This window comes from Mustela putorius, unplaced genomic scaffold, assembly GCF_011764305.1.
Source record: "Mustela putorius furo isolate JIRA1106 unplaced genomic scaffold, ASM1176430v1.1 tig00000224_pilon_pilon_pilon, whole genome shotgun sequence".
Classification (NCBI taxonomy): Eukaryota; Metazoa; Chordata; class Mammalia; order Carnivora; family Mustelidae; genus Mustela; species Mustela putorius.
Window position 1 is genome coordinate 9,691,095 of NW_025421321.1, and position 14,083 is coordinate 9,705,177.

Genomic DNA, 14,083 nt, shown 5'->3' on the forward strand with positions numbered 1-14,083 from the left:
TTGTCTATTTCTACAAGAGCTTTGAGGAAATACTCATTTTAAAAATCCTACCTCCACCTTCCCTGTAGCTTTTCTTTAATATCACCTACTCCGTATTTCCCAGCCTTTCAGTTCTCTTAGAACAAATGCGACTGGTTTCATTGCGGGCTAGGGGACTCGCAGGGGGGCCCTAATATACACACGAGGGCATCCAGTTTGAGTTTGGTCTGACGCCTTGCTTCAGGGTCCTACAGCATCGCTACCTCTTCAGCCGTTCTGTCAGATCCCTCACGAGAGCATGGAAAACGTGGGCCAAGCGTTTTTAAAAATTAGAAAACAATTATTTTAAAATTTTAATACTATTTTTTGATTGTCTGTAAAAATGTTCCTGTTATGTTAAATGCTAGTTATGCCAAACACACCTGGGTTTTCCGTAGTGCATCCTGCTGCCCCTCAAAACAAATGCCCTCAGCTGGGCAACCTGCCTCTGTGAGAACAAGATGTCCTTTTCCCTCGCCCCTCCTCCTCTCAAAGTGAGGGGCGGGGAGACCAGTCCTGCGGTCCCGAGCTGTCTCCCAGTACCGGCGGAGGAAAGACAAGAGTCGAGGCGCTCCCCGCAAGCGCAGCGGAGAGAGGAGGGGGTACCTGGTAGCCGTGATGGGACTTCCTCCCTCCACTCCGGAACTGTGCGCTGGAGTGGCCGGGACTCGGAAACCCAGGCGGCGCCACTGGAGCTGGAGGAGTGGGGGTGGTCGGTGGGCGGACTCGGGGCGGGTCTATGGGCGGAGCCGGGGTGGGGGCGGGGCCTGCGCGACTGCGCGGGCTGCGAGCTGCGAGCTGCGCCGGCTGCGCTCCCGGGACTCTCGGAGCGCAGGACGCCGGCCGGCTGTGGTCTTTGCGGCCGCCGCTTCCTCCCGAGCGGGCTCGGCCCGGCGCAGCAGGCAGCCGGGGCGATGTGAGCCGGGGCCCGCGGGCGCGGTCGGACCGCTGCGATGTGGCTCAAGCCCGAGGAGGTGCTGCTGAAGAACGCCCTGAAGCTCTGGGTGACTCAGAAGAGCAGCTGCTACTTCATCCTGCAGCGGCGCCGCGGGCACGGCGAGGGGGGCGGCCGCCTCACGGGTAAGGGGCGCGCCGGGGCTGGCCGGCGCAGCGGCCCGGGCCCCGGACCTCGCTCCCCGCCGGGCCCGCGGGCCCCAGCCCGAGGTGCTGCGCAGGGGGCGATTTCGTGGGAGACGCCCGGCCGGGACGGCGCGGCCTCGGGCTTGTTTTCCTTTCTTCTGCATTTCTCTTGCGAGCCCCCGTCGAGGTTGTAGCAAAAGGGACTTGTGGGCTCGTGCGTTTTTGCGGGCGAGCCAGGTGCCTTCGCTGCCTGGCCCAGTGACCGCATGGAGGCCAGACTTGGCTCAGGAATCGAAGGAGAAACGCCGACTGGAGCGCGAGCCTAGGGGGCAAGGGCCGGCCCGGGAGGAGCGCAGGCCGCGGTGCAGGGCCAGGTGACAGCGGGGCGCGCCCCAGCCGGCCCGGACTCGGCCATCTGGAAGCGCCCGAGTCTCCAGGTGGTGTCTCGGCTGGGGACGAACGGCCGGCCCACGGCCCGGCGCTGCCCCGGAGACCCTGGCAAGCTGGGATTGTCGGGTCTGTGGGCAGGGCGGGCGGGAGACCATCTGCTCACCGCGAGGAGAAACTGAGGCAGGGCGAATCCCAAGCTTTTGATCTTAGTAGCAAAATTGAGCAGGTCATTTCCACCCCCCGCCCCCATTTGTTTCTCACAAGCAATGATAGGAAAAAACCTCAGGCTTGTAAAATTTGTAGAAAACAGATCATTTTTTTCCTAAAAGTTACTCTCCAGAGCTCTGTGAAGATCAAGCGTTTGGAAAAATTGAGGCCAGTTGGCATAGCTGGGCCACCTGTTTAAAGGGGTCAGTGGGGGAACAGTTTATTAGCCTTTTTCACTTGTGTTTAGGGAATCTATATGGAATTTTTAAATTTTGGAATCTGAAATAAAAGAGACCTTAGATTTTCCCCCTATTACATCCCTGCTTATACCGAGAATGAGTATGAGACCAAGGCTGGAAAGAGAGGTCAAGAGACTGAGTCTCTAGGCTCACTGCTGGTGATTCCAGTGTTTGCTTATTCTGGGGGAAGGTTCTCCTGGAGTAAAGTCGAATGGGGAGATGTGATCAATAGTCCCTGAAATAGAACTAACTGCAGTGGGAATTACCCTTCCTGTACTTTAGACTCGGAAGGTGAGCAACCTGGCAGTTGGATGCCATGAGAGGGTGGATTTCACTGAGTGTCAAGGAGTGGGTATGATTAGGTGGCATTCTGAATGGAAGGGTGGTTGGGTAGTTGAGGAATCTGGATGAAGGGTGTAGTAGTGGGGTGACTTGTAGTGGGGACAGATTGGGCAGCAGGTGGGCCTGCTCTGAGAGCTGCTTTAAGCTCTGAGGGAGGGAGTTAGTGGAGGAGGCGGGAGGCCATAAGAGGCCTTGGTGAGTCCCAGAGCTCTTGGGAAATGGAGGTTGGTGGTGCCCTGTGAGGCCCATCAGAGACAAAGAGGCCAGAGATGTGGTTTGTCCCCCCAGTCCTTCCAGGGCAGTGTGTCTTAATTTTTGATGTGTTAAATACAGTACCTGGCCTGTAAATGGTCTCTTTTAGTGGAGGGTGAGGACAGGGTTTGAACGTGTGGAACATCTGCCCAGCAAGTGTTTTTTATCATTAATCCATTGCTTGCTGATATTGTGGGGTGTTTTTGTGACTGCCTTGAGAAAGACTTCAGGGTATTCAGCTTCTAGCAAGGGAGACAGGTCCAGGCAAGCGGGCCAAAGCCTCAGATACGATGCCTGATAGAGACTGAGGTCAACCTCCCTTCTGGAGAACCTGGCTTTATTGTCTAGAGCCTACTGCAATGAATGCAAAATGATGCAGCCCCCCTCCTTGTTGCATTCCAAAATCAAACAGGTCTCATGTCATCATACCTGTGGCTTTGACCTTACTTGGCATATACTTTGGGTTTGGGTTTACGTTGAGTATGCACCATTTTCTTGTTAAAGACAATACAATTGAGAAAACAAAAAACCCCATAAAAAGGCAGATGACACTTTGCTTTATTTCTTGGGGACTCAGAACCTCTTCTTGATGTTAGAAGTGTGACATCTCTTTGGCTGCTAGATACTTTACCTTCAGGCTTTTAGCTGGGAAGCAACTAACCAGAGCCATGCTGATTGAGCAACCCAGAGTTACCACATCCACCGATGAGCTGGTCCTAACCCAACTACTTATATATGTTGTAAAGTCAAGATTATGTGACACAGAAGGCAGCTTCATGTTGGTGGTGGTTTTCAGAATATGTAGAATTCTAATTTAGCAATTTATTTTAAAGGTTTAAGACTTCAGACTGAGTTAATGAAAATAATGAGGGCTAACATGCATATTCTGCATATTTTTTTGGAGAGAAGCAAGTAGAAATGGTTTGAGAGGAGTTGGAAATAAAATGTAAGGGAGTGGTAATGAAGTGTCTTTTTTTTTATTGTGATGCTGAATTTGTTATCAGTAGGAGCTTAAACATATGAGATCTCCCTTGGCATTTAATCTGACATGTTTAAAAATTGCCCACCCACAGAAATAAAAGGTTTTGTTTCATTGAAGATTATAATTAATCTTCCTATTAATATAAATACACTCACACCTATATACATTCCCTGTATCCATTTCCAGTTTTATTTTCTCTATAGCTCTCTCTCACTTTCTAACATACAATATACTCCTTCATTTTGTCATTGTTTCCCCATGCTGAATTGTCTGTTTTAGGAAGGCAGGTATTTTACATATGAAAGTGCCTAGCACATAGTACATGCTCATTAAACGTTTGTAGGATGAATATGTGAATGAATATATGCATGAATGATGGAATCTATTTTTTTCTTAAAGGCTGGGTGGAGGGAGAGGTCCAGCTTTTCTGAGTGAGGCTGAGCTGATCACATGAGATAGGAACATCCCCTTTCTCTTCTGGGTTTCCTGTTTACCTGGCAGTATGATCACTGTGGAAAGCTGGAGGTAGTGGGTGGGAAACAAAGACCTCTTCCTTTTGTCTTTTTTTTGTAGCACCCGACTTTTAGGGGGAAGGATTAGGGCCTCAGCTTTTCAGGTGGCCTGTTACCACCCCCTAGGATCTATCTGGGGAAGGACATCCTGGGCTTGAGATAGTAGTGGGAGTCAGAGACCTTTTCCTCCAGTTAGAACATGGTGTGGCTGAATATAGCATCATAAAATGTTTCCAGAGCTCCTGGGATAGAAGTGATTTTGCTGCTCTGGAAGGGAGGAAGTTAAGGTATGCAAGTATTCACTTGGATATAGTCTCTAGCCCTTGGGAATATTTTAAAATTATTTTTAACTTTTTAATTTAAACGTAGTTGACACACAATGTTACATTAGTTTCAGGTGTATGGGAATATTTCTTAAGTTTAGTCAGCTCTGGGAGAACTGAGTGGGAGAAATTAGCATTTGGGAGGGGCCGACAGAACACACCCTTACTGTCCTCTCCCCCAGCGTTCCCTGAAGCACTTAAAATGAGCAGCACAAATGTGACTTTATTTACTTATTTATTTTAAATATTTATTTATTTGGCAGAGAGATTATAAGTAGAGAAGCAGGCAGAGAGAGAGGGGGAAGCAGACTGCCTGCTGAGCAGAAAGCTCAATGTGGGGCTCAATCCCAGGACCCTGAGATCACCACCTGAGCCGAAGGCTGATGCTTAACAGATTGAGCCACCCAGGAGCCCCAAACATAGCTTTAAAGACTGAATGTCCGTCACCCAGATGGCTGCTCTGAACGTTTTTATTTTTCAGTGTTTATTATGTGTGTTCCTGTATAATCTTGTACTTCTTTCCCCAAAGAAGCTGGCAGTTAAAAAATTGTAATTTGAAGAAAATTTTGATGTCTTCTACTTTCCAGAATGTTTACTTTCAGTCCCTGTTCCTGTCACTGCATTTATAATAGGGGCTAACAGTTTCCTCAATAGCTATGTTCACAGGAGGAAGCAGGGTGTAGTGGAAAATAGGGGCTTTGAGTCAAGATAAGCCTCTTGGTTACAAATCCAGGGCAGAGAGGCCTTGTGCTAGTTTATTTCGATTCTTTGAGCCTTAGTTTAACAGCTTCAAGACAGGAACAATAATGAAACTTACTTTAGAGGGTTACAAACTACTTTCCACTGTAGCTACAGCATTTTACATTCTTACCAGCAATTAAATTCTAATTAAAACAAGGCTTAGAATTAAAACTATATGAGGGGCTCAGCTAGCTGCACTTGCCACCTTCAGGTTTGGAAAAAAAAAGTCATACTTAAAGAATTGACTAACGAAAGGGCTTCTTAGAATAAACGTGTTATAAAGAAGTTTGCATTCTAGTGGATATAGAAAACACTTATTACCAAAGTATGTATGTATGTATGTGTTATGTATTTAAAGATTTTTATTAGAGAATGAGCAAGTGAGAGCGGTGAGTGGGAGGAGGGGCAGAGGAAGAGGAAGAAGCAGATGCCCTGCCGAGCAGGGAGCCCACACAGGGACTCAGTCCCAGGACCCTGGGATCCTGACGAGCTAAAGTCTGACATTTAACTGATTGAGCCACTAAGGCACACCTATTATTGCAGTATTTAATAAGTATAATTGGAAAGTTAAATATTTAAATAGCAGTTTGTGCTAACAGGATTTGCTCACAGAGCTTCTTTGAAATCTTTTGTTAAATCTTAGTAAATAGAGGGAACTTCACCTTGGTGTTCCAGGCATTGAGTGTGAGTGACCGTGCCCAGAGTGAATTGTCTGCTGTGACTGGAAGAGTGTCCCAAAGTCTGGGGGATGTGAAACTGACACCAGAGATTCATGTGGGGTCATTAGTCCTGCTTAGAATGACTCTGTTGAAAGGTTGGAAACTGGTGAAGCCTAGGTGTTGCCTTTCTTGGCGAGTCCATTCGACATTGATTGTAGTCTTGCTCAGGTAGCTGAACTTGTTGGTGTTTTTTTTGCCTGCATTCATTCATTCATTTAAAGTAGGCTCCAGGGGCGCCTGGGTGGCTCAGTGTGTTAAGCCGCTGCCTTCGGTTCAGGTCATGATCTCAGGGTCCTGGGATCGAGCCCCGCATCGGGCTCTCTGCTCAGCAGGGAGCCTGCTTCCTCCTCTCTCTCTGCCTACCTCTCTGCCTGCTTGTGATCTCTCTCTGTAAAATAAATAAATAAAATCTTAAAAAAAATAAATAAATAAAGTAGGCTCCACATCCAATGTGGGGCTTGAACTCACCACCCTGAAATGAAGAGTCACATGCTTGACTGACTGAGCCAGCCAGGTGCCCCTGAATTTGCTGGTGGTTTTAATCTTCACCACCGACAAAACTCTTTCGGTTTAATGGGGCAGTCTTTGCATTGTGTAGATTTCCCAGATAATGGCTGGAGAGTTTTATGTGCTTTGGTCTTGTTTTCCAAAAGCACAATAAGGAAGAAACACAAATAAAAGAAGTATTTTGATTTTAGGAGCATAAATTGGAAGATATCTTCTAATACAGATATACAGGTAAAATGACTGATTTATTTTTAAGGGCTGATAAGCTATTAGTAAAAGCTTGGGGGTTTCCAACAGTTGCATTTAATGAAAGCATAAGAAGGGCACTGTAATTAGGTAATCAAACAAGGCAGGGACTGTGTCCCTCGAGGAATAATGTGAGGTACAAATGTGTGGGTGGCGCAGTAGCAGAGGCTAGAGCCAGCCATCTCAGCCTAATTGGAACTCTTTAGGAAGAGCTGAAAATGATTGAGAGGCTTGTAGCTTTTAAAGAATTCATTTATTAGCCGTGAAGGGATAGGATTTTATGATCTTGACTATATTCTGGTAGCATTGGTTAGAGGAGGAATTTATTTTAAATGAAAGTAGTAAATCTGATCATATTTCCAGGACAGATTTCCCCCCTAATTTTAATAACTTTAATCATTTGTACTGAAACCAGCCCCAAACAAATTTTAACAGCTGCTTGGGTGTTGGATGAGCTATCCTGTACCACGTCTTTCTCCTTCCCTTTCTCCTCATAAGCACAGACACTCCAGCTTGTTAGGTACTTCCCAGGTCCTCCCTTCTGTGGGAGGTGCCCTCACCTCCCCCTCTGCCTGGCTAATTCTTTTCTCCCTCTCCCACCCTTCAGATCTCAGTCTGGGTCCACTGCCTGGTGATGGTGTCCTGGGCCCCTCGCTCCTCTGATCTTCTTCTCCTGCCTCTGCTTTTTCCTTTATAGTGCTTACCCTGTGCTGTGATGTGGCCTTTTGTGGCTTTATCACTTTCTGGGGAACCCGATCCTGAGCTTCAGGACAGAGCTCCCAGATCTGTGTCCCTCACCGTTATGCCTCCAGCACTGAACAGTTTCTGGCACTAGAGCACTCAATAAATACCTAGCAAATCCATGGCTGTTGAGGTAGAAATGATAGGTGTGAGCCTTTGAGGCTGAGAAATGTTTCATATCATCCTAAAAATGGGAATTATGCAAAAAACAGGAATAAATAATAACGTTGTCATTGCAGTTTCTCAGGCCTGCCCTGCATGCCTGTAAGGACTAGTGGTGGTTTGTCAGCTGTGCCAGCCCAGCTGTTAGAACTGCCCGTTGGTAACCTTTATGTAAATGACCCTATACAGACCCAGAATGATTTCCCTAGTACATCACCAGCCAACTGACACAGCTCTGCGGAGTTGAGTCATTAATATTCCTGAACATTTGGTGGGTCTGTTGTTCCACCAGATTTTATTTTTCTGCTTCCTGCTTTTCACTTTAAAAAAGGAAGGAAAAATCAACAACAAAATAAACAGCCCCAAAGAAACTCTCCTGAGGAAAGGGTACTATATGCTGTGGTTGATTTTCTTCTGAACAAGTAGTTACTGATAGAGAATGGATATTCAAAATATTCAAAAATAATAAATAAGATTGTAGTTTGCCTGAAGCTTTAAGATGGGAAATCTATGTGCATAAGAGGATATAATGTAAATATAAAGTATAAGTAATATAATACCTATCACCTGTCACTAAAAAATAGAATATTTGCAATGTTTAAGAGCTCTCCTAAGTTTTTCTGATTACATTCCCCTCCTTAATACATTGTTGAGTTTTCTGTGCTTTTATAACTTTTATACAAAAGGAATAATATTTATTTTTCCTGAAGCTTGTTTTTCCACATTCTAGTTATATTTATAGTTTTATATATACATATACATATATACATACAGTTGTGCTTCTCTACTGTTGAACGATGTTGATGTGTGTAGCCATGTTCATTCATTTTTGCTGATAGGTAGTAATCCATTATTCATTCTCTTGTCAGTTGATATTTGGGTTTCTAGTTGTTTTTTTAAATTACAAATAATGCTGCTGTGGACATTCTTTTTTTTTTAAGATTTTAAAGAGAGAGAGAGCACGCACAAACAGGGGGAGTGGCAGGCAGAGAGGAGGAGAAATGCTGAGCAAGGAGCCCGCTAAAGGGCTCAATCCCAGGCCTATGGGATCATGACCTGAGCAGAAGGCAGGCGCTTACCCGACTGAGCCACCAAGGTGCCCCTGCTATGAACATTCTTGTGTAGTGTTCATATGAATGGAAGTTTCTCCAGAGACTATACCTGTTAGTGACCCTGTCAGATGTATCAGCCAAAATGGGCTACGTTATGTTATGATAACAAACACCCCAAACATCTCTGTGCACCCACATTAGTTTATTTCTCCCTCATGGTATATATCCAGTGTGGGCCCCCAGGGTTCTTTTCTCATGTAGGCCCCTCCAAGATGGCCTGACTGGAGGCTCCATTCCTAATGTTTCCATGGTTGCATAGTTATGGAGGGGTGGGGTGTAGGGGGTGACACTTTGATGAATCTCATGCTAGTTTTTAGAGCTTGCACCTGGCATTGACGCCCATCCCTTCTATTAATTTTATTTATTTATTTATTTAATTTATTTATTTTCCTTTTTTTGGTAAGCTCTATGCCCAGTGTTGGGCTTGAACTCATGACCCTGAGCTCAAGCGTCGCATGCGCTACCAACTGAGCCAGCCAGGCACCCCTATTCACTTTATATTGGCCAAAGCAAGTCACATGGCTCTGTAACCTCAAGGGCATGGGGAAGTGCCTTTTTCTTAATTTAGGAGCTATGTGTGTGTTTGTGTGTGTACATGCACATGTGTCTGTTCTGTATTCTTTTTGAAATATTAAAAATGTTTCTCACTCTATGAGTGGACTTTCTTTCTTTCTTTTTTTTTTTTTTAAGATTTTATGTATTTATTTGACAGAAACAGACCGAGAGAGGGACCACAAGCAGGGGAAATGGGAGAGGGAGAAGCAGACTTCCCACTGAGCAGGGAGCCTGATGTGGGGCTCCATCCCAGGATCCTTGGGCTCATGACCTGAGTGGAAGGCAGATGCTTTATGACTGAGCCACCCGGGTGACCCTATGACTTTTTGTTTTTGTTTGGGTATTTTGAAGAACCAATATTCTTAATTTCCATGTAGCCAAGTGTACAATCTTTTCGTGCAAGAGTTTATACTTTCTGTTACTTGTTTAAAAAGAAATCCTTAAAAGTGAATCTTTAGGATGATGATGAAGGGTAATCCTGAGGTGATGGCTGAGAGACCTCCTAGGTCCAGCTCTAGGTCCAGCTTAGAGTGGGTCAGAAGGCTATAGGACAGCTCCGAGGAGAAGGAAAATCAATAAGCACCTAATGTTCTTGCATGTGCTGAAGGGAGGTCTGTGCGCTAGAGAGGAATTATGGGTAAATTGTTATTTATTCTCTTAGAGTGTGTTTGCATGAGGTGGGGGGAGGGGCCAAGGAGGAGGCCAAGCCGGTTCCACACTCAGTGTGGAACCAGATTCCGGGCTCAGGCTCACAACTCTGAGATCATGACCTTAGCTGAAATCAAGAGTGGGACGCTTAACTGACTGAGCCACCCAGGCATCCCATGGGTAAATTATTGATACATAAAGAGCTAAGTCAACCAAAAATTCTGGGGCAGTTGTGAACTCCAGGGAAAATGAAAAGTTGTATAGTTAGGAATGGCTTCATAGTTTTACTACAAAGCTTAGCTCTCAATAATGTTCACATAGTTATAATAATGTAAATATTGACTAGTGATCCAACCAAGCCTAAGAGAGGTATGAGTGCTAGGTGGTGGTGGTCAGTGAAAAGGAACTAAACCCTCTACTTCTGAAAGCTTTTAGTGAATGGCTCAACTAAAAATTCAAGAAATGGTAATATAAACGTGTTCTTCAGAGTTGCAAGGGTAAATGCAAAAAGAATCAGTTAAGAATTGGAAGTGGTTGCTTTTGGGGAGGTGGGAAGTGGGAGTAGGGAGGGGTGAGGGGGCTGTTGTGTTTCTCACCAAACCTTGTAGAATTATAGGTTCCTTTATAGGCACATGTAAATTGGGTAAAATGTGGACTGAATCTAAAATTTGGGAGAGCTTGGCATTTTTTCTGGTTACCAGCTCTGTATGAGTAATGGGGCTAAAGAGAGGCTTTGAAGCATTGTTGCATTCTTGCCCTATGGACCATGATTACTCTTGGATTGCCCAGGCCTCAGATATCTGTCCTCTCAGTAAACTATATTTAGCCTTCAAAATGTCTAGCATGTGTGGGGTGTGTCAGTTTCACAGAGGCTTAGGATCTAATTTCAGAAACGCATCTAATCTAGTCAGGTACCTTTATTTGAAATTAAAAGATAGCTATTCTGGATTTTTTTTCTCTCTAGAGAGGAAATCAGTTTAGAGTTATGTTTTCATCTCTGACCTAGCCTCAGAGATGTGGTTCTGTGACTAACCCATTTCTTCTGAGGTCTCAGTTTCTTTGCCTGCAAAACAATCACTAGTATCATTATTATTGTTATAAGAGTTTTATAATAATAGCAATGGGAGATTTCATACTTCAAACTGGCGTAGTTTCTAGATATGTTTGCAAAATCCATTTAATTATTTGTATTTAGAGAAGAAGGAAAAAGCCAACAGAACATTTCATTCAATAATGCCAGGCCTTGTGTTCTCATGAAGCTTATCACCTAGGGGAATGGGGAAAGCTAGTGGTGGTGGTAAAGTGATTATTAAGCCATGAAATACAGAATTATAAATGATGGTAATTGCTGGGGGTGCAGTGGCAATGAGAGGGAATAACAGGGGAGCTAATATAGAGTGGAGTGTCAGGGAGCATTTCTCTGAGGACCTGTGATCTTAGCTAAGACCCGCAGGGTATGTAGGATGATGTTAGGTGGGTAAAACCTGGAGGAAGGAGGCAGAGGAAACAGCCTACGTAAGAGCTCTGTGGCCTCTGAGAAGCTCTCTGGGCAAGTTCAGTTTGATGTGCTTATGAGCCACCTAGAAAGGCTTGTAGGGGAGGAAAACAGAGGGGACGGGGAATGGTCAGGAGAATGGAAGGAAATGAGCAGAGTGTATTTACCACCGTCAAGAGAAAAGTTTATTCAAGAAGGAGGGAGGGAAGCCAGATGACTCTGCAGTATGGTATGGAAAAGGCTCATGGGACATTGGCACCCTCAGTGGGAGCACTTTGGGTGCAGGTAGGTGGGATGTGGGCGTGGAAGGCTGGGGAGGAAGTGGGCTTGCATGTGGAGGCAGCTTTATCAAGGTGGGATTTGGTGGGTTTTTGGTTATTATTTCAAACTTATTTTTTGTCAGCAAATGATAGAGCGTCTGTTGAAAGCTGCATCTGTAGGTGTGAAGTTGGGGAGGGGCTGCTGGGCCTTGAAGTGGGCAATGGCTAAGATTCGAATAGGTCAGCAACGTAGGTAAGGCATCCAGGTTAGCAGGATCTCAAGAGACAATTCCCAAGGAAGTTTGGTTTGGAAATAAGGTTAAGTACTCAGTACTGGGGGAAAAAATTACCTCAAAGAATCTGTAACTGACCACCAAAAGGATGAACTAATTTAAATGGATCCCAGGGATGTTGGCTCAGACTGGACAGTGGTTGTATCAATTGCCAAAAGAAATTCTTTGAGGAAACCATGGCAACTTAAAAATTGGTTGTTACTTGCTTGGCATTTGGTGCCATGTTGAGGTGCCTGTGTGTGAGATGCCCCTTGAACCATCTTGTCTGGGGTTTTGACTATGTAAATAGTCTTTTGTTGTCAATAATGTTATTAGCATTCAATGATAGAATTTATTTCTAGAAGGAAAATACAGATTAAATATCATTTCAGTAAATTATAAAGATTGACCAGGAAGTTTGACTATCCTGAATTATTGAGTCCATTCAACAATGTTTTAAGTAAATACATGGCCCAATGTTTGGGATATAGGGATGTTTTAATAAGAAAATGTGTTAGCATTCTTTTTTTTTTTTAATGTGTTAGCATTCTTAAAATGGATTGTTCTAGGGGCACCTGGGTGATTCAGTGGTTAAGCATTTGCCTTTTGGCTCAGGTCATGATGTCAGGGTCCTGGGATTGAGCTGTGGGTCAAGTTCGGGGTCTACTTCTCTCTCTGTGTCCCTCCGTACCCCCACCACCCCCACCCCTGGGCTTGTGCTCTCTCTCTCTTTAAAAAAACGGGATTGGTCTAGTGATGAAGGTTTGGAAGGAACCTTGCGAAGCAGTATTTGCATGACAGACACAATTTTAAAAGAAACTAAGTTCAACCTCAGGTAGAGAGATTTGGTTATTAACACCTATGCTGGGAGCATAGTGAGCTAAAGTTAGATTTTGAGTTTCTGTTATATTGCTATTGCAATGACATGTAAAATGTAAGCCAGGCATTAACATTTCTTTAGGAATGTATAGGTCACAATCTTCCATCTATCAAGGATTCAATCACGGCAAGAATTTGGCTGGAGAGATTAGGTTTTAGTAAAACCAGTCTCAAAACTGTGTGTGCATGCATGCGCATTTGTGTGTGTTTTTGTTTTAGCCTATAGTTTCCCGTATGTTTTTGAGATAAAGGAGAATGTGGCCCCTCATTCAGGTTTCAAAGTGGATAGTGTTTAATCTCAGTATAATGGACCTGCCTCTTAAGGTGGGGATTAGGTTCCAAAATCAAGATGAAGGACAAAAATTGCTTGAAAAATAACCCTTAAAATCAGCAGGGCCCTCTTCTTGTGTTCATGTGACTAGGAGTTCCTGGAAAGTGGGGGCCTCTGTGGAGCCGGGGCCTCTAGCCCCCAGGGAGCTCACATCAGGGCCCCTGCTCCTGGATTGAGAGGCGGTCCATATAGCAGTTGTTTGGCCTTTGGCTGGTGCATGATGTTGAAGTAGATGAGTTAACATGAAATGTGTGTCTGCTTGTGGCTGCTTGCTGGTTGAAGTGAAGTCCCTGAGCTAGCTTCATGGCCAGCTGAGGCTAAGAGTGATGACACTACACTTGGGCGCAATGACTTGGGAATTGCTATTAGGTGAGGTTGATGGTGGCATTTACTGGATCTACAGGTCTGATGTCTGTTGCTCTGATACTCGCAGTGAAAAGGTCTGTGTAAAGTGGATGTTGTTTCGTCTTGCAGTCCTTTGCTTGTCCTCATTTATCCAAATAAAACATTCAGGTTTGAGGAGAGAGGTTTGGAGAGCCTCTTTAGGAATTGGAAAGTTCTCTTCAATAGGATTTGTCTCCCACTGCAAAAGCTGCTTTTCTTGTGTGATTTTTAACTTCCTATATGACCTGGAGAGCCGGATTTGAGTATTCTATATTTCATAGCGAAAAGTTAATTTAGAAGCATATCATAGTACACTTACTTTCTTTGAATTAAGGTTTGCAGAAACCCTAACTATAGGCAAAACCAGAAATGTGTTGATGGTACTTGAAATCTTGGTAAGGTTCACGACCAGAATCTCCACAGGTGAGCATACATTTATACCAGAAGGATCATTAGAAGGTCTCTCTGTGTGTGTGGGAGGGAGGGGGTGTGGGGAAACGAGGGAAAAAAAAGAGAGAAGGGGGAGAGGCAGGGAGACTCTAAGAGAGAGACTTGAATGGCAGATATACTCACACCAAAAGAGATCATAATCGCAGAAGCTTTGAAAACACATGTTTTAATCTGCTGTATGAATAATATTGACATACACATTCCTGAAAAGTTGTATTTAGAATCAGAATTTTATA

General features: G+C 44.6%; 1 protein-coding gene across 12 annotated transcripts in view; it reads left to right on the top strand.

Moving 5' to 3' along the window:
* The first annotated feature begins 807 nt into the window (after positions 1-807).
* Positions 808-14,083, top strand: part of TBC1D8 (TBC1 domain family member 8) — a 103,767-nt gene continuing 90,491 nt past the window's right edge. For 7 of the 12 annotated variants that reach the window (XM_004753040.3, XM_045077692.1, XM_045077693.1 and 4 more), the window contains exon 1: positions 813-1,098. In XM_004753040.3, the coding sequence (XP_004753097.1) occupies positions 972-1,098 (127 nt within the window). In that variant the 5' untranslated portion in view covers positions 813-971. Of the gene's footprint in view, positions 1,099-14,083 lie in introns of all 12 variants that reach the window. The other 5 variants (XM_045077690.1, XM_045077691.1, XM_013056379.2 and 2 more) reach the window with 4 other exon arrangements.